General features: G+C 41.5%; 1 protein-coding gene across 12 annotated transcripts in view; it reads right to left on the bottom strand.

Annotated features, from left to right (window-relative positions):
- Positions 1 to 252: 252 nt before the first annotated feature.
- LOC133468554 (nesprin-2) overlaps positions 253 to 19,151 on the bottom strand; it is a 71,149-nt gene continuing 52,250 nt past the window's right edge. For 10 of the 12 annotated variants that reach the window (XM_061754608.1, XM_061754606.1, XM_061754601.1 and 7 more), the window contains 16 exons: positions 18,799 to 18,965; positions 14,803 to 14,965; positions 13,977 to 14,167; positions 13,327 to 13,477; positions 12,935 to 13,117; positions 11,880 to 12,017; positions 11,179 to 11,370; positions 10,767 to 11,055; positions 9,000 to 9,124; positions 8,769 to 8,892; positions 8,464 to 8,666; positions 7,860 to 8,036; positions 7,419 to 7,547; positions 5,449 to 5,640; positions 5,262 to 5,350; positions 253 to 2,764 (listed from right to left, as the gene is read on the bottom strand). In XM_061754608.1, coding sequence (XP_061610592.1) covers positions 2,557 to 2,764; positions 5,262 to 5,350; positions 5,449 to 5,640; positions 7,419 to 7,547; positions 7,860 to 8,036; positions 8,464 to 8,666; positions 8,769 to 8,892; positions 9,000 to 9,124; positions 10,767 to 11,055; positions 11,179 to 11,370; positions 11,880 to 12,017; positions 12,935 to 13,117; positions 13,327 to 13,477; positions 13,977 to 14,167; positions 14,803 to 14,965; positions 18,799 to 18,965 — 2,721 coding nt within the window. In that variant the 3' untranslated portion in view covers positions 253 to 2,556. The other 2 variants (XM_061754604.1, XM_061754613.1) reach the window with 2 other exon arrangements.

The following is a 19,151-nucleotide window of genomic DNA, read 5'->3' as shown; positions in this document are numbered from 1 at the left end:
CTCGCTTATTAAATTTTTGGGGGGCTGAAATTTTTTTTTTTTAAATTCAATGCAATTATAATGGCCGTCAATTATTCGCAGATTTGTGGGGGTCCGGTGGAATATACCAGTATGCTTGATTGTGGTTGGAGTTTGCATTTTGTTGTTTAACCATCACATACTGTAGGTATTTATAATGTGGTATTATATTTTGAGTAATTCTACTTTGCAATGCCAACTACAATCACAATAATCAACATATCTTTGACAATGTCCAAAACGTAAAGCTCTTTAATATACCAAAAATATAGACATAGCTAATAGAGTGATTATTAGAAATGCAAGACCAAGATCCATCAGTAGTGGTTATAAATTATTATATTACAACCCCAATTCCAATGAAGCTGGGACGTTGTGTTGAACATAAATACAAACAGAATGCCATGATTTGCAAATCATGTTCAACCTATATTTAATTGAATACACTACAAAGACAATATATTTAATGTTCAAACTGATAAAGTTTATTACTTTAAGCAAATAATCATTAATTTAGAATTATATGGCTGCAACATGTTCCAAAAAAGCTGGGACAGGTGGCAAAAAGACGGAGAAAGTTTAGGAATGCTAATCAAACATCTGTTTAGAACATCCCACAGGTGTACAGGCTAATTGGGAACAGGTGGGTGCCATGATTGGGTAGAAAAGGAGCTTCCCTGAATTGCTCAGTCATTCGCAAGCAAAGATGGGGCGAGGTTCACCTCTTTGTGAACAACTGCGTGGGAAAATAGTCGAACAGTTTAAGGACAATGTTCGTCAACGTACAATTGCAAGGAATTTAGGGATTTCATCATCTACGGTCCATAATATCATCAAAAGGTTCAGAGAATCTGGAGAAATTACTGCATGTCAGCGGCAAGGCCGAAAACCAACATTGAATGCCCGTGACCTTCGATCCCTCAGGCGGCACTGCATCAAAAACCGACATCAATGTGTAAAGGATATCACCACATGGGCTCAGGAACACGTCAGGAAACCAATGTCAGTAAATACAGTTCGGCGCCACATCCGCAAGTGCAACTTGAAACTCTACTATGCAAAGCCATTTACCAACAACACCCAGAAACGCCGCCGGCTTCTCTGGGCCCGAGCTCATCTAAGATGGACTGATGCAAAGTGTTCTGTGGTCTGCAAAGTTAAAAAGCCATCATCTGTGATGGTATGGGGCTGTGTTAGTGCCAATGGCATGGGTAACTTGCACATCTGTGAAGGCACCATTAATGCTGAAAGGTACATACAGGTTTGGGAGAAACATATGCTGCCATCCAAGCAACGTCTTTTCCATGAATGCATTCTGCACGTGTTACAACAGCGTGGCTTCGTAGTAAAAGAGTGAGGGTACGAGATTGGCCTGCCTGCAGTCCAGACCTGTCTCCCATTGAAAATGTGTGGCGCATTATGAAGCGTAAAATACAACAACGGAGACCCCGGACTGTTGAACAGCTGAAGCTGTACATCAAGCAAGAATGGGAAAGAATTCCACCTACAAAGCTTCAACAATTAGTGTCGTCAGTTCCCAAACGTTTATTGAATGTTGTTAAAAGAAAAGGTGATGTAACACAGTGGTAAACATGACCCTGTCTCAGCTTTTTTGGAACGTGTTGCAGCCATAAAATTCTAAGTGAATGATTATTTGCTAAAAAGAATGATGTTTATCAGTTTGAACATTACATATCTTGTCTTTGTATTGTATTCAATTAAATATAGGTTGAACATGATTTGCAAATCATTGTATTCTGTTTTTATTTAAATTTAAAGACAACATCTCAACGTGCCCTGCAACTGAGTGGCGACCAGTTCCGGGTGTAGTCCGCCTTTTGCCCAAAGTCAGCTGGGATAGGCTCCAGCGCTCCGCGACCCTAACCAGGATAAGCGGTGTTGAAAATGGATAGATGGACAACATCTCAACTTCATTGGAATTGGGTTTGTATTTCTGTACATTAAAAAATGTGCGAAATCTTGAGTGTTTTTTTTCTTGAGTAGAGAGAATGAAATGTTTAGTATTTTAAAAATACAATTACAACCTGATGAACTACTTTTTTGACATAAATGATGTTGGTGACTATATACTATATGGACAAATGTATCGAGCCACACCTCTGCATCTTAAATATAATTGAAAAATGATTCAAGTCAATATTTTGTTTCCAGTAGTCAGGGTGTAGTGGTTCACTTGCCTGACTTCTCTGTACTCAGCCCAGGGTGTCGAAAATTGAGTTTTTTTTTTTTTTTTTTTTTTCAGTTTCTGAAAACATGGCAGATGCCACAATCCGTTGGCCCTTGTTGTGTATGAGGATGCGTTTCATTCATGGGTCTTTGTAGAATAAATACATAAAAATAATATTTGTAGACTTTGGATGTTTTTTTTTTTTTTTTTTTGTAAATGTATGACTTCATCACTATGATGTCATTTAAATTACAGGTGTCAGTGTTAGAAAAAGGTGGGTTAAGTTAGTTCACTCTAGAACGTGTCAATAGTCTACTCCCCCCCCCCCCCCCCCCCTGCACATCTCTTAATCAGGTGGGTGGGGGTCCATTTGTGTAGTGTAACATGGGATGAAAAGATCGGGCAAAGTTGTTGGCAACAGTGCAGCTCGAGTCTCTCTCTGACTGGGGGAGCAAACATGGGAGCAGCAGCAGGAACAGCAGAAGGAGATGAAATGGGACAGCAGCTCGCAGGACCCGGCAGAAGAAGGACCGAGGTGGGGATGAGTCGTTCTTCTCTCTGGGTGGCACACACAAACACTAATTTAGAAACTTCCATTCAGGTATATGAAAATCTACTCAAACAATATGGGATCGTGTTGAAACACAATAAAGAACAGCAAAATATGTGGTTGGAGATGATAACATTCCTGTGGACATTCTCTTGAATATTTATGACTTCTCAGAGGAGTTCAGTGAGCCACATACATTTGAGTATAAATATGTACATTCCATACGAAATTCCATATCCCTGTTCAAAATGGTAAAAGAAATTGCAAGCGTCCACATTAAAACAGCCATCCATCCATTTTCAACACCGCTTATCCTGGTTAGGGTCGCGGGGTGCTGGAGCCTATCCCAGCTGACTTCGGGCGAAAGGCGGACTACACCCTGAACTGGTCCCCAGTCAGTCGCAGTGCACATGTAGACACAGACAACCATTCGTACCCACATGCTCACCATCACTGAGTGGGAACTGAACCCACGTTGCCTGCACCAAAGTCAGGCGAGTGTACCACTACACCATCAGTGACTACATTAAAACACTTTAGGCTCTATTTTCGTTCAATCTGGCGCAGAGGCTGAGTGAAGCATCTCCGCTCATTCCTTTTAAATGTGGCAAAATGAATTTCTCGCATGGAGACATCTCTGTACAGAAGAGGACGCAGACTGGATCCGTGCGTGACTGGAGCATTGTCACTGCTCTAGGCCGGTGTGGCAACAGGCAACGTGAGCGGGTCCCCTAATTAAATACAGAATGAGCTGCTGATAATCGCTGATGACTTAAATATGCCTGCGGACTTGATGTATCTATCCCCACCCCTGATCGTAGGTGTGTGCCCTCCCCACCATAGCTGTGCTGGCTCGAATGCTTTATAAAATATAAAAATTAGGGGTGGGACTTAAACACATTAATCGCAATTAATTAATTACAAACAAATAAATTAGTTCAATAAATCTGACTGATGGGAGGCAAATTTCACTCTTTGTTATATTGCTACCATTGGCTAAAATCATTTAAGTTAATTTTCCCCCTCATTAATGTACACACAGGATCCCATATTGACAGAATTTTTTTTTTTTTTTTTGCAGATTTATTAAAAATGAAAAACTGAACTATCACACAGCCAGAAGTATTCAGACCCTTTTTGTGACACTCGTATATTTAACTGAGGTGCTGTCCATTTCTTTTGAGATGGTTCTACACCTTCATTGGAGTCCAGCTGTGTTTGATTATACTGATTGGACTTGATTAGGAAAGCCACAGACCTGTCTATATAAGACCTTAAGCTCACAGTGCATGTCACAGCAAATGAGAATCATGAGGTCAAAGGAACTGCCTGAAGAGCTCAGACACAGAATTGTGAGAGCACAGAGCACAACCAGAACCCTTCCTAGAGCTGGCCGTCCGGCCAAACTGAGCAATTGGGGGAGAAGAGCCTTGGTGAAAGAGGTAAAGAAGAACCCAAAGATCACTGTGGCTGAGCTCCAGAGATGCAGTCGGGCGATGGGAGAAAGTTCTAGAAAGTCAACCATCACTGCAGCCCTCCACCGGTCGGGGCTTTATGGCAAAGTGGTCCTAACGGAAGCCTCTCCTCAGTGCAAGACACATGAAAGCCCACATGGAGTTTGCTAAAAAACACCTGAAGGACTCCAAGATGGTGCGAAATAAGATTCTCTGGTCTGATGAGACCAAGATAGAACATTTTGACCTTAAATTCTAAGCGGATGTGTGGAGAAAACCAGTCACTGCTCATCATCTGTCCAATACTGTCCCAACAGTGAAGCATGGTGGTGGCAGCATCATGCAGTGGGGGTGTTTTTCAGCTGCAGGGACAGGATGACTGGTTGCAATCAAAGTAAAGATGAATGCGGCCAAGTACAGGGATATCCTGGATGAAAACCTTCTCCAGAGTGCTCAGGACCTCAGACTGGGCCAAAGGTTCCCCTTCCAACAAGACAATGACCCTAAGCACACAGCTAAAATAACGAAGGAGTGGCTTCAGAACAACTCCGTGACTGTTTTTGAATGGCCCAGCCGGAGCCCTGTTTCTATGTGCCCTGCGATTGGCTGGCGACCAGTTCAGGGTGTACCCCGCCTCTCGCCGAAGATAGATGGGATAGGCTCCAGCACACCCACGACCCATGTGAGGATAAGCGGTACAGATAATGAATGGATAGATGGATGTTTTTTTTTTTAAATGGAATGGAATACACAGAGAAAGGGAAGAGCATGCAAACTCAGAGATTCAAAGCAGAACCTCAGAAATTTGAGGCGGACATGCTAACCACTCCCCACCCTACTGCACAGGTGGTCCCAGTCCAAGTTTAAGTTACTACTAACTCAAACCCGAACCAAAGAAGTTAGTAAATTACCGTTCCAATAACTCTTTTACCTTTGTCTTTCATATTCATCAAAGTTGAACAATAGGATGCAATTTTTGGACCATGTAAAGATGTCCAGTGACAAAAATTTTACTCTTATTATTATTATTATTGAGTAGATACTGTTGTACCTTGTAGTGGATGGAGATTTCTTTGTTTGTGTGAGCTCCTGAGAACAATCTGCAGGGATATTTTGACCTCTGCAGGTGTCCCATTCCTGCTTTTAAAAAGACAAGGAAAGTATTATTTTCAGGTTGCACAAGAAATAACCAAAGAGAAACATTTTTTTCTTGTTAAATGTGGGTGTTGAGAGGTTACCAGACGCTGTTGCAGGATGCTCAGGTCCTGTGTTACGTCCTTCAGGAGTAACTTCAGTTTGGTGCCTGTCACGTGGATCTTCTCCTGGGCCTCGTCGCTCCCCTCGTCCCCTTCCTCAGGTTGGAGTTGACACCACAGAGTCTGGAGCGAGGCCTGCTGGGTCTGCCTTTCCAGTAGCTCCTCCAGCAGGGCCTATACATACCACAAGTGTTCATGAAACATTTGACTAAAATATAGGCCAAGGATGGATGGACGGACGGATAGACGGATGGATAGACAGACAGACAGAGAGAAGTTCCCAGCCTACTTTGGGAAATACAAGGGGTGCATCCAGGACTTTTTGGAGGGGTAACATGTACATATAACATTTTCAAAATGGGGATCAAGGAATTTGTTTTCTCAGGATGAAATTGTTCCCCCAAACTTGGAGTGCAAATGGATCTGTCTGTCAGACAAACAAACAAATATGGTACAGTACTGTGATTATTGATTTTTATTCACCGTTGTGCACAGAGATTGTAGAGGGCAGGTGCTCAAGCCCCCCAAAAAAAGGCAGCAATGGGAAAATATTCATCACCTTGTGTGTGTGTGTGTGTGTGTTGAGGGGAGGAGGGGGGGGGGGGGGGTTCAGTGTTTTGTTGACAGGGCAGGTGCTGACGATCTTTCTGGGACCTGACAGATTTTCCCGTGGGCTCGGGGAATATATGGGCTGCATCAAAGAAGGGCATTTTTTTTCGTCCAGGGCAAAAGGGGCGGTGCTACTGAATGCTATTGTAGTTCCGCTATAGGACATTGTGTTAATCCCCAAATATTGTCCTGTTGTATTTTATGTTAGATGGGTTACAATAAAGAGTGGCCATTCAGACATATGCTGGCACACCAACAAGGGAGCGATGTCAACGTGATTGGACAGTTTGCCTGAGTTTGGTTCCTTCAGGAACACTTTGATTATGCTGCCAAGCATCCTGCCAACAAACAGCCCCACATTTCATATTATGGTTCAAAGCAAAATTCAAACGAGCAATATATTGTATTTCCTTCTTCACAGTTTTTGACCTTATTTCATAGTCCAATAATTTGGTTTATGAAACAGAGCAGCATCATTTCAATTACCCTGGAAAGTGTTCCCAGCAAAGAGGAGCCACTCAATGCATTTAGTAGGATTAAATTCAATTCAAAGTCTGAACATATGCTGAGCAGCCACAACAAAATGACCACCTGCACATCAAATGAAATTGAATAGAAGAGCTGCATGAAAAAGTATACTTTTAAGGTAGCTCTAAAAGTAAAAATGCTCAATTTTGATTGATACAGTCAGCAGTGCTGTAGTAGTTTACAGAGGTGTTCTGTAGTTACTCATACAGACTATTTCCAAGCATTATTACCTTTTAAAGATAATAAGATTTTTTTTAAATATATATATATACAATTTTAAAAACATTTTTTTTATTGCATGACCTCCTAAGTGTCTACAGATGGTCATAGTGTTTTGGTTGTACAGTATAAGGTATGTAGTATACACCATAGTAATTATCCAACATATTTGCTCAGTTAAATCCAGGAAGGCGGCACGGTGAAGTACTGGTTAGCACATCTGCCTCACAGTTCTGAGGACCGGGGTTCAAATCCCGGCCCCGCCTGTGTGGAGTTTGCATGTTCTCCCTGTGCCTGTGTGGGTTTTCTCCAGGCACTCCGGTTTCCTCCCACACCCCAAAAACATGCATGGTAGGCTCTTAGGTGTGAATGTGTGTGCGAATGGTTGTTTGTTTCTATGTGCCCTGCGATTGGCTGGCAACCAGTTCAGGGTGTACCCTGCCTCTCGCCCAAAGATGGCTGGGATGCAGCACGCCCGCGACCCTTGTGAGGATAAAGCGGTACAGAAAATGGATGGATAAATCCAGGAATGACCTGATCGGCGAGGCAGTGTATCAATACATGTACACTTTTCACAGAGTAACAGATATGCTTACAGTAAGGGAGTGATGGTGCTGTTTAAGAATTGGGACTGGTGTCTCTGCATCCCTGATGTCCACTGCGTAGCGTCTGTTCTCGGTGTGTGCCAACCACAGCAGCAGAGAATGGAGACTCTCTTGGAACTCCTGTGTGTGATGGACGGTTTAAAGTTAGTGCCTCCAAGGAGGGTGTGCTCTTGGACACATCTGTTGGTTTGTTTTTCTGTCTGCAGGATTGCATAAATAACTAATACATAATATTGTGTTAAAAGTGGCACTGTTAATAAAAATGAAAATTATGCAGACTGTATACTATGAAAACTTTATGCTTTTTTGCTGGAAACACTTCACACACATCCAAATCATTAAAAAGCCCCACTAAAAAGGAGTAGTTTGACTGCGACTGAACTTCTATTAAAATCATATATTTATTTAATAATAATTTATACTTTTTCTAACCTGGCAGCGCATCAGAGTCCTTCTCAAACTGGTGTCCCACTGGTGAAGAAGTGTAGACGCTCGGCTCCAGGCTCGGTTTAAATCAATGAGCCTCTCCTGCTGCTCTGGGACTTCCAGAGCACGCAGGTTGACGGACAGCATGATAGGCTTGTAGCGTGTGAACATCTTCTGCATCTCCTAAAAAAGCATATTCAAGATACTTTTCAATAATCACCAATGCTTAACATTATGATTACCTTCACTAGGTCTGACAGCATATCCCTCAATTTTGCCCTATTTTGATTGCATTTTTTTTTCTTTTTCTTTTTATTAGTTAGCAGGACTGGTCAAAAACACAAATTACAATCCACTGCAGTTTGGTGCAGAATCATACATGGAATCATTCCATGCCACAAGATAGTTAGCAGGGCAGAAAAGTCTGTTTTTGGGGGGATTTTGCAATCTCCGCCTTGTTGCCAGAGGAACACATATTGATGATTGCAGGAACCACAAGCCTCTATAATCTGGTTGAACAAACTCAAACACGGCAAATTAACAATTCAATATTAGTGCACTTTTCATGATGCTGTGCTTGTAATTATTTTATTCGGGACCACACTGTTACCTTCATCTCTTTAGCTCTTGTTGCCATGTCAACAATCCTGTTGCTGCGGTGAGACTGCTGGTGGCGGTCTAGTTCCAGATGAATATTGTCTAGCCAGGAAATAACATCATCAATTTCAGATGTGACATTTTGTGGATCCTGGCGGTCAGCGTCTTGCTCGTTCCTGCACTGAGCCTGGAGCAGCTCCCAGCGTTCAATCACACCTGAGAGAGCAGACACATCTACTGAAGCAGCCTCTCAAGCAAACAAATGTTCAACACAACCTAAAACTGAACATTTTGTCTTCCTTCGTGGGCATTGCTCACCTGACTGTTTGTCTGAGGCAGCCAAGTTGGTCAAACCAATCTCTGGCTGCTCCTCATCATCCAGGATCAGGGAAACTCTTTTAATGTCTTCAATGTTGTCACTGCACTGGGACATTTGATGCAACTGAAGACAAAATAATGCCCATATATTACAATGACACACAATTGCAGTGACAATTATAAAGTAGCTAGTTTGCTTGGCTCTAGTGAGAAGATATTTGTGAAACGTACATAGCCCTGCTTTACAGGGGTGCTGGTGAGGGTGGGTGGAGCCTCAATGTCGCATACAGCTGTTTCTTCATCTCCTGGTGATCGCCATCTTGGAGACTCATAAGCAGCCTTTGACCTCTCTGATTCTGAAACACAAAAACTTATGTTGAACGCACAGACAACACTTAACTTGAGATCTAGCAGAGTTCATTCACCTAACATGTCCTTATTTCCTTCCAAAAAACATGTTTGTAGAGTCCCCTTTCAAATCTTTGTGGACTAATAAAATAACACATAAATAGATACAGGCCATATATAACCCTTTTTAGCATTCAAACATCATAAAAGCTTTCTTACAAACTCACTGTGTGATACACACTCAGTGGACACTTTAACTGTATTACAAATTCAACCTGTACGAAAACAATTTTGACTGACACTCTCGAAAATAATATGCATTTGTTTGTATGAAATGTATTTATTGTTGCGGTTTTAGTTGGCAGCCGTGTATAACTAAACTAATTTTGAGAGGCGCTCCTGATTTTGTTTGAAAGGGACAAAATATTACAAATACCAAACAATATTCAGAAGTACAGTCTGATGCCACTGCAACTATAAATGTATTGTTGAATCAATACCTTTCTGTCACACAAACCTGATTTGCATTTTTGTTACAGCTCTAATCTGATTGGATAGGATAGTGTAACAAATGTGTCCTGTGAAGTTGCAGCTGGAAACTTTAAAATGAGTATAAAAACAGACAAATGACTTCAGAGGCATTTGAAAAACTAAAGTGGCCACATTAGATTGTGGTGAAAGACAACAGAAGGGGACAGTAAATTGAGCCTAATGCTCCTCATTAATGTCATTCTGTTGGTTAACAGAGAGGGAGGCTCTGAGGTATAAAAGCTAACAAGTATTGGCATGGAAGTGGGAGGAGAAAGGAAAAAAAGAATTAATTGGGAGGTTATATTGTGGAAGAACATGAAGGGGAACTTTTCATGAAATAGTAAGGTCAACCTTGTAGTGGAAGGATGTGAAAGCATCGAGTTAACCCAGTTTGTGTAACTTTCTTCAATCAAGAATATCAAACAAAATAAATTTAGCTTGGTTTTGAACGGTTCTTCGAAAAGCAGCTCACGTGAAGCAAAGGGACATTAGACGCAAGTGAGACAGTAATGGACCTATTCATGATCTGTCCAATAAACAGTGAACATCTTGAGGAAAAACGCCTGCTGCAGATATGCAGAAGACTCAATCCTAATCCAGTTCTGTTTTTAATCTCTTTTGCAGCCTGGAATTTTGTAAATGAAGCAAATGATCTTGTCTCGTAGAAGGAAGAGAACACATGCACTGCTTTGACTCCCTGCGGAAACACTAAAATAAAATAACAGAAACAAGGTCAAGAAGTGCAGTTGTGTAATTTATGGCAGTATTAAGTACACGATGATCCCTTTGGATGAGCCCAAAAGTGAAGGTGGTTCCCCTTGGAAATAAAGATGCCTTCACTTGCCAAAATCCATTTGTAAAGATTTTTGGCACATTTCTTCGGAATACATTGTGTATGTGTCACTTCGATTTATTAAAACATTTTAAAATCTAGCATTTTTAAATTGTCAATTATTTTAGATGGTCTAATAAATGTATCAGTAAACTAATACAGCCATGACAGTGTCTATTAAAGATCAGCATCATATACTTTAAAATTGCACACATCTCTTCTATTGCATCTATTTAGACTGTGGAGGCATACTTCACGAAGAGCCCAGTATTTGCATATATCTGTACCTGACAATGCACTGAAGTAAATTCCCTCTTCGTCGTGTCCTTCGTCATCCTCATCATCCTCATGGGACGATGACCCTCCTACATCCCCGGTGTGGTCCCACTCTAACGGCAGCGAGTCCACGCTCACAGGTGTCTCTCGCCCCGAATGCTCCATCGGAAGGGCCAGCAGGTGTGAGGGTGTGGTTGGGAGGCTTCCTTGGCTCCGCCCTAGCCAAGGTCGTCCAATCAGTTCCAAACTTGACTCCAACGAAATGGAGGTGCCAGAGAACTCTGGTTCTTCTGTGATCATCTAAGGTGAAAAAGTTATTTTTTGTCCTTCTTATTATGTAGTCTAACAACCTAAACCTTAATCATTCATAATAATAATTAACACAGTAATTACAATTTTACAAATAATGAAAATTGACCTCACCGGGGGTTGGCTGAGACGTTGATGGAAGCGAACCAGTCGGCTGAAAACCTCCTGACAGTAAGAGTGAAGCTCCTCCAGCTCTTCCTCTATCAGCGCAGCATCCTGAGGTGAACTCCTCTGGATGAGACTTTCCCCAAACACGATCAGTCCGTCGATCCGCTCTGTGTTGAGGATGATCTCCTTCTGGAAACTCTGGGCAAAGAAAGTAAAAGGTAATAACAAAGTGACAATGTAAAAACTATCCATCCATCCATTTTCTGTAGCGCTTTTCCTCACTAGGGTCGTGGGCGTGCTGGAGCCTATCCCAGCTATCTTCGGGCGTGAGGCGGGGTACACCCTGAACTGGTCGCCAGCCAATCGCAGGATAGAAATCATAGAAACAAACAACCATTCGCCTAACTTTCACACCTACGGGCCATTTAGAGTCTTCAATTAATCTACCTCACATGTTTTTGGGCTGTGGGAGGAAACCGGACTGCCCGGAGAAAACCCACGCAGGCACGGGGAGAACATGCAAACTCCACACAGGCGAGGCCGGGATTTGAACCCCGGTTCTCAGAACTATAAGGCAGATGTGCTATGTAAAAACTAAGAAGGAAAAAAAACAAAAAAAAAACACCAAGTGACATCCAAGGCTCAACACTTCATTTGCATGTAATAATTAAAAGGTAGACTAAAAGGAGTCAAATGAAAATACTCACACTAAGCTGTTTTATCTTATGATGGACGTCACTCTCAGAAAAGTGTTCAACGTTGGTAAGCTGTAGGTCCAGTTCTGTCAGCCACACCAACATGCTCTCCCGAGTGCCTTCAAATTCTTCTCTCTGACTGGTAAAATGCTGTAGGAAGAATTGACGAAAAGGAAGGATGAGATAGATGAGGAATAGATGAGGAATCAACAAGATCCAAGCTTTCAGTTGAAAAAATCCTTCAAACTGTAATATTCTGCTTTGGTCTACATGGGCAGAACCATCTGAGTTTCCAAACATTACCAGCCATCCAACTGATTCTGCACTGGTGAGAGGTTGTCTGCATTCTTATCCCAATATAGCAGCAACCACTGTGACCCAATCTTCAGTCCTGGTCAGGCCCAGAATTGGTGCTGCATATGTGTTTGTGGCCATAACTCCACAACTCGCAGATTTGAGGTGGAAGAGGATGCCTTTTTTCTGCCTGTCTTTGCCTGTCTGATCTTGCTTCACATACGGTGTATCACACCTTTTATGGCTTCAAAGAATGAAAAGTGCTGTGTTTAATTATTATTTATGTTTATTTTATTTATTTCTGATGTTGTTGTTGCGCTTCAGAGAGGGCAGGTTAAGTTACCACACTCACATGCTCAGTAAGAAATTGTGTTTTTTAATTCAATTTTAATTTTGTATATTGCGAAACAAAAAAATCTATGTTGTATTGATTAATTCATTCTAGTGTTGTCATAAACCACATATAAACAAGAAAATCAAAAAGAAAGAAGAGCTTGCGACCTTATTAGGATGTCATTGGCACTTGAGGGGTCTCGCGGGGTCATCATGGTAGTATTAAATGACTACCTCAATGCTTAGGTTGCATCTGAAGTTGTGTTGTGTGTGTGTTTGTCATGTTTATTTATGTTGTCATTCCATTTTATTTCCTACCACCCCTACTTGCACGCCGTAGCTGTTACTAACGTAAAGTAAGGGTATAATAATGCAGTATTGTGCAACATGGCACATTTTAAAAGGCAGGAGTGCGTCCTCTCCCTGTTCCCAGACTGCACCTTGAGCCTGCGGAGGATAGCGGCCACCCTTCGGTGGAGGACGTCCCAGCGCCGGTTTCCCTCGTGGACCATTACTTTGAGCTGGTTGGCGCGGTCCGTACGGTTCTCCCTGGCAAGACGGCGGTACTGGTTGTTGACGAGTTCTAACTGGGTCAGCCGCTCATGTACCTGCCTTTGAAAAGTCTAAAAAGGACGTACATAGCCAATCTTAAATACAAAGTCACAGTTATTTACTTTTTTCTTGTTGAATGATTGTCCTGATCCAATTTTACAGTTAGTCAATGAAGATTAAGTTTTATGCTGAAGTGTCAAACTCAAGTAGACCTGCATAATCTAAGGAGATACAATGTAAACGCAGTATCAAACACTGTTAGCCAGTCCTCTCAACTTGCCTCAAACTTCTTCAGTTCCTCCTTGGCGACTGCGTAAAGAACATCTCCTGAGTTAGGGTTGGCAGCAGTCTTCTCAGCCACCTTGAGCCAATCCTCAAAGTGTGAATAATCCTTTAGAAACTTGCACCACTGTCTCCATGTTTCCTCAATTCTACAAGGAGGCAGAAGACAGACGTTCTGGGGGTTCTTTTGTGAAACTAGTTGAATCATAGCCATTTTAAAAAAGGAGTAATTTACTACTACTAACAGCTGTCTTGACATATTGTATTTATATACCACCAGATCACAACCTAAGTTACAAACATATCAGAGCTTCAGGTGAATTTTGATTAGATTTACAAAGAAGAAAACCTCTCCCTTAATATAATGAAATGGAACAAAGACGAGTGTGGGCAGCTTTCTGCCTCAACTGGTAAAGCTATGTGGAAAGAAAGGATGAAACCACATAAAAGCAGAAGAAATAGTAAGAAATAGTAGAATTTAATGAGACGCAACACTCACGATCAATAGAAGAACTGCTAATGACCATAATCTGAAAAATGTTGTTTACTCCAGGTAGTCATTATACTATATGTATGAAAAAGTTATTTTTCCGATTATTTTATTCTTTTAAATACCTGACTATTCTAAGGTGATGTTTGAGTTCCAACCTGAGTCGCCTGTCTAGAGCCATGGCACAGATGGTCCTCCAGCGCTGGTCAAGGCTATGACTGGTTTCCTGCAGGGAGTCACTTTCCACCTCAGTGGCGCCAATGGCATCTTCGTCCCTCAGCAAAAGGTCGCACAGGTTCAGGACAGACGTTACGCCTTCTGTATGCTGCTCGATGTCCCGCTGCAGCTCCTGAACAGACACATGATGGACGCCATGCATTGCTTCATGACCACAAACACATACCCAGAAGAAAGACTTGGAAGGCTGCATGAATCAACTCCTCCAAAAATGAAACAATGGTCTGTTCACAATTCATTATAAATTAAAAATGATTGCAAATAATAAGGCGGCACGGTGGACGACTGGTTAGAGCGTCTGCCTCACAGTTCTGAGGACCGGGGATTGAGCCCCGCCTGTCTGGAGTTTGCATGTTCTCCCCGTGCCTGCATGGGTTTTCTCCGGGTACTCCGGTTTCCTCCCACATCCCCAAAAAACATGCATGGTAGGTTAATTGACAACTCTAAATTGCCCGTAGGTGTGAATGTGAGTGCAAATGGTTGTTTGTTAATATGTGCCCTGCGATTGGCTACCAACAAGTTCAGGGCCTCCTGCCCTATGATAGCTGGGATTGGCTCCAGCACTCCCGCGACCCTTGTGAGGATAAGCGGCTCAGGAAATGGATGGATGGACGGATGCAAATAATAACATGGGGGATGTCACCAAAGCAGAATTACACTAAGAAATGTAGAGAAATTAAAATAAAATAAAAAAAGACAAGAAGTGAAAGGCACTGCACTGTGTGTGTGTGTGTGTGTGTGTGTTACCTGCTGCTCAGCTAGCCTCCTCTGGATCTCCTGGTGATGACACACACTGTAGGTGATGGGTCTGGACAGTTCGGCCTCCACGCGTGAAAGCCAAGATCGGAGGTTACTCATGTTTTTGTCCAGCTGCTGCACTCTCAACAAAGTCTCCTTCAACTTCGTTACTCTAAACAAACGCAAACACAGACACACGCAGGTGTGCGCACACAGACACGCGCACGCACAAAACTTCAGCTTTCCCTATTTCTTTGGCATATATGGCAAATATTTTCAACCTGCTACATGATCAATAGGCTCCAGTAAAAGAGTTTAGGAACAAGGGTGCGTATTTAAAATATTTGCATAAAATGTTAGGACTATAACACAGAGAGCAGCAGAAATTTGTCCTTTGACTGCAAAATTTCAATGAGTTGTTAAATTGTTTTTGAAATTAGATTATTTTAATAAATGTATTTTACATTTCCCTTTAAATGTTAAAAAAGAATGACGACACAATTTGGTGAAAGTTTGAATTTAAAAAAATGTTACGTTGAGTATAATACAGTGGCTACAACAGCAAAGCAACAATAATCATGGGTGAGAAGCTCACGGTCCCAAATTTTAAAAGCCCATGTCATAAAGTGTATAAAATACCTGCATGCCTTCTCTTGTCTGTCATGGTGGGCACATTTCTCAAAATGCTCTGATGAACCAATTGTCTGGCGTTTGCCAATATTCATTTTACCATGCAAAGCATGAGACCCTCGAAGCCTTTATTTTACATACCATGACAAAAAGATCAAACTTTAAAGCAAGGGGAAACATTTGAAAGGGCTTTCATTTTAAATCGCAGGTATTTTCCATTAGAAGCCCCACAGTCACCATGGTCATCGTCATAGTCATAGTAACGCTGAGGACAATAGAAGCTCTCCCTCGAGACTAAAAAAGCTGGAAGTGTGCCTCATCGGGAGTTAATTGCCCCATTTGATCCTTTCTCTCCTGTTGAGGTCCATCGAGGCTGGTCAGTGTGGAGAGGGAGATGTTTTCAGCCCAAACAATGAGCACTAAAAACAAATCTGAGTGTAAATGGGTGGATAGAGAATGGTTGTCAAGGTCCTAACAGATGCCAGGGTTTGAGCATGAAAACCTAACCAAACAGTAAATGCTAAATGGGCTTTACTTGTATCGCTGCTTATAACTTCACAGTGCTCAGAGCTCTTTTCCCTTCATTCACTCAGTCACATAATGATTAATGAAATGAAGTGTGCAAATGGGGGTTCAGTATCTTGCTCTAGGATACTTAAGACACGGTCACGTGGGAGCTGGGGATCAAACCCACAAACTTTGACCATAACAGATATTATGGATGGTTATGGATAGATGAGTGAGCGTCTTTTTAATCTTCTCGCACTCTCTGTCTCTCTCTCTCTCCAGGATTGCCATCATGTGTCATTTAAACTTCTTCAGGAGTCAGTTAAACAGACAGACAGAGTTGTCATAATAACACACTAAACAAATTATGGCACCTTGTATGTAATCCAAGGGAACAGAAACTTGAAAAGAAGATGGTTTTGAACCTAAAAATATACTTTAATCTTCCAATTTATAAAGCAAAGTCGATAAATCAAAATAATTGTGTAAGACGTCACCCACAAACTTAAAAGATGCAAACAAGATTTCTTCCAAGAAACATTAGGGTGACCATGTTTGGGTTTTTGAAAAAGACGAGTCTGAAGCTGCTTGCTATATGCTCAACCAATCCCCTTCAGTTTTATATTATTTTGTATACCATAATTTGGTCAAGAGAAAATGACAATCTTTGCGGAAAAAAAGGATCCACATCAAAATCTTGATGTAAATACACTGTAGCTACAGCATTTGCATTTTTTATTTTATGAAAAAAGTCATGTTTTTTCTCTGTTTTTTAAAAATATGAAATAAAGTCATTTTTCTTGCCTTTCGGTTGAAAATGTTTTTTTACATTTTGGAGATGGATGTTTTTCAGAAGCTCTTGGTGTGGTAACATAGACATGTTTTGCTCTTTAAACCTGAACTTGAATGTGAACCTCGGTGTGACACAAGTCGCTCCTTCTAGTTGACATTTCAGGTTTTATGGTGGTGAAATAAAGGCAGTATAGTAGGTGTAAATTCCCCACTGCAGCACCATCACAGTCTACTACATAGTCTCTCTCTCTCATTCGCCCTATCTAACCTTTGACAGCTCAACAAAAGCCAGATGCTTAATGTGGAGACTGAACAAAGACACAAAACCCGGTGAGGGGTCCATTCTGAGAAGGACAAGAGAAGAATGGGTGAAGGGAAAAGCTGCAGGATCAGCAATGATATTTGGTTGGAGGACAAAGTGCAACAAGTTGCAGGAGGGCTTGAACCTCCAGCTATACTTATTGAGGATATTTTGCTACTGTATACACTAGATGCACTATATATTATCGCCACCTGATAAAAATAATGCCTCATTGTCATTAGCAATTTTCCAGCAACATGAGCATAATTGCACCTGCAATGCACCATATTCATGCACAAAAAAATCCCAGTCCAAAACATACAGCTCAGAAAAACGGCTGATCACTGTTTTTAAAAATATTGGCACAAAAAAAGCTAGCATTCGGGGTAACATATGACATTAAGAAGTAATTATAAAAAATATATCTCTCTCATGTAACTCAATAAATCTCAAGATACTAACAGTGCCTCATTACATAGCAATATTTTTATACAAAAACCTCAATAGATTTTTGTGAACTTCTTCGGGAAGCTTAACGGAAAGCCATAACTTGATTTTACACGCATTCATTTTTTTCTACAATTACAATTGACACATTTTATACAACGATTAAATCAACTACACAATATTTAAAATGTATTATACTATAATATAATATCATTGGTCAGGGCATCCTGTTAGATGAATCATTGTGTGCAAAGTCATTGCTGTTTCTTGTAACAAAAGGCAGCAGTTGGCTGTCTGCGTTTCACAAAATGTCAAACACAAACAAATGGACATTTGGCATCCTAAAAAGAGATTGAGTAGCATTTATAGTTAGTTGTTCTCTGTCTACTTGCCATTGAGTTTCTGCTTATATGTTGGCTCTAAATACTTTATGAGACAATGCCAAGAAATGTTTTGGATATTTTCTGTTCATGTGTGAGCAAATTCCAAACAATGCACCATTGTTAAGGTCCCTATCTTGCCAAGGGTGTCCCCCTAGAATGCTCTTTTTGAATCGTGCTTTCAGAATAACTGATATAATTGATGCTGACAGACTACGCCCCTTCTCCTAGCCCACCGACCCCTGACAGAGCCGAGATGGAGGGTGTGTGGACATAAGGGCATATGGTCCTGTCTGAGATTCTAGCAAAGTTTTTTTTTCTTGTTGCTGTGGTTTGGCTGAGTGTGCAGAGCTACCAGGGGAATCAAGCAGCTGCTCCTGCACAACACTGACTAGTGGGGTCTCCTTGATTAGGGGGGCTTAACCTGCTTTGTGTACGTTAGAAATCATGTTTTCCTGACAGCTGCAGAGCACAGCGAGCAACAGCAGGTGGATGGACTCACAGAGCAATTAGAGCTGTTGTGCTTTTTAAAGGAGACAGGCATTTTTCCAATACTTTTTGTAGCCTTGTTGTAATTAGCCTGTTTTGGGATGGGGGGGTGGTTCTGTTGCAGGGAAACAGGCCACTGGTTCACCCACCTCCCTCTACAGCAGGGTCAATGGAGAGTAAGCTCTTGTTACCATGACGACTAGGATTGGAGCAACTTGTTGTGCTCAGAGTCTAAAAATACACAAGTCCAAGCCCCTATACAGATAGTAAAAGTATTGGTTGTATTTTCACATGAGGAGGTAGCACTTTGAAGATTTCTGTTTTAAGAGAATTGTCTTGTTTCTGTCAATGTGTGACTGCATCCCTTTTCCCTTTTTCTTTTTTTTTTTGCTGCTGCTTGTGTCAGTGGAGTTGAGCTATAGTAAATCTTGAACTCAAACATTTGGGTTGCGTACTCACCTGGCCTCGATGTGACTGAAGAGGTTGTGCCATCTCTGGTTAACCTCTTGCAGGGACCCGCGCACTTGGGTCTGCTTGGCCTCGTCACTGGCTAACAGCAGCTGCTCTCCCAGGTGCTTCAAGTGGCTTTTATTCTCACTGAACAAATTGATTTCCTCCATGCAATCCTACAGAAACATTTTAAAAAGGTTATGTTGCTTCGTGCATTTTGTCCTGAACGAAAAATGACAAGCATACTTCATACATGTGTGGCAATACCATGGCTTTAAACCTGTGCATATACATACAGTATTCTTTGTATGCTAATTATTAACAACTTTTTTGTTGTTAATAATTAACCTATCCCACCTATC

Source organism: Phyllopteryx taeniolatus, chromosome 18, assembly GCF_024500385.1.
Source record: "Phyllopteryx taeniolatus isolate TA_2022b chromosome 18, UOR_Ptae_1.2, whole genome shotgun sequence".
NCBI lineage: Eukaryota > Metazoa > Chordata > Actinopteri > Syngnathiformes > Syngnathidae > Phyllopteryx > Phyllopteryx taeniolatus.
This window is presented reverse-complemented; position numbering and strand designations above follow the sequence as displayed.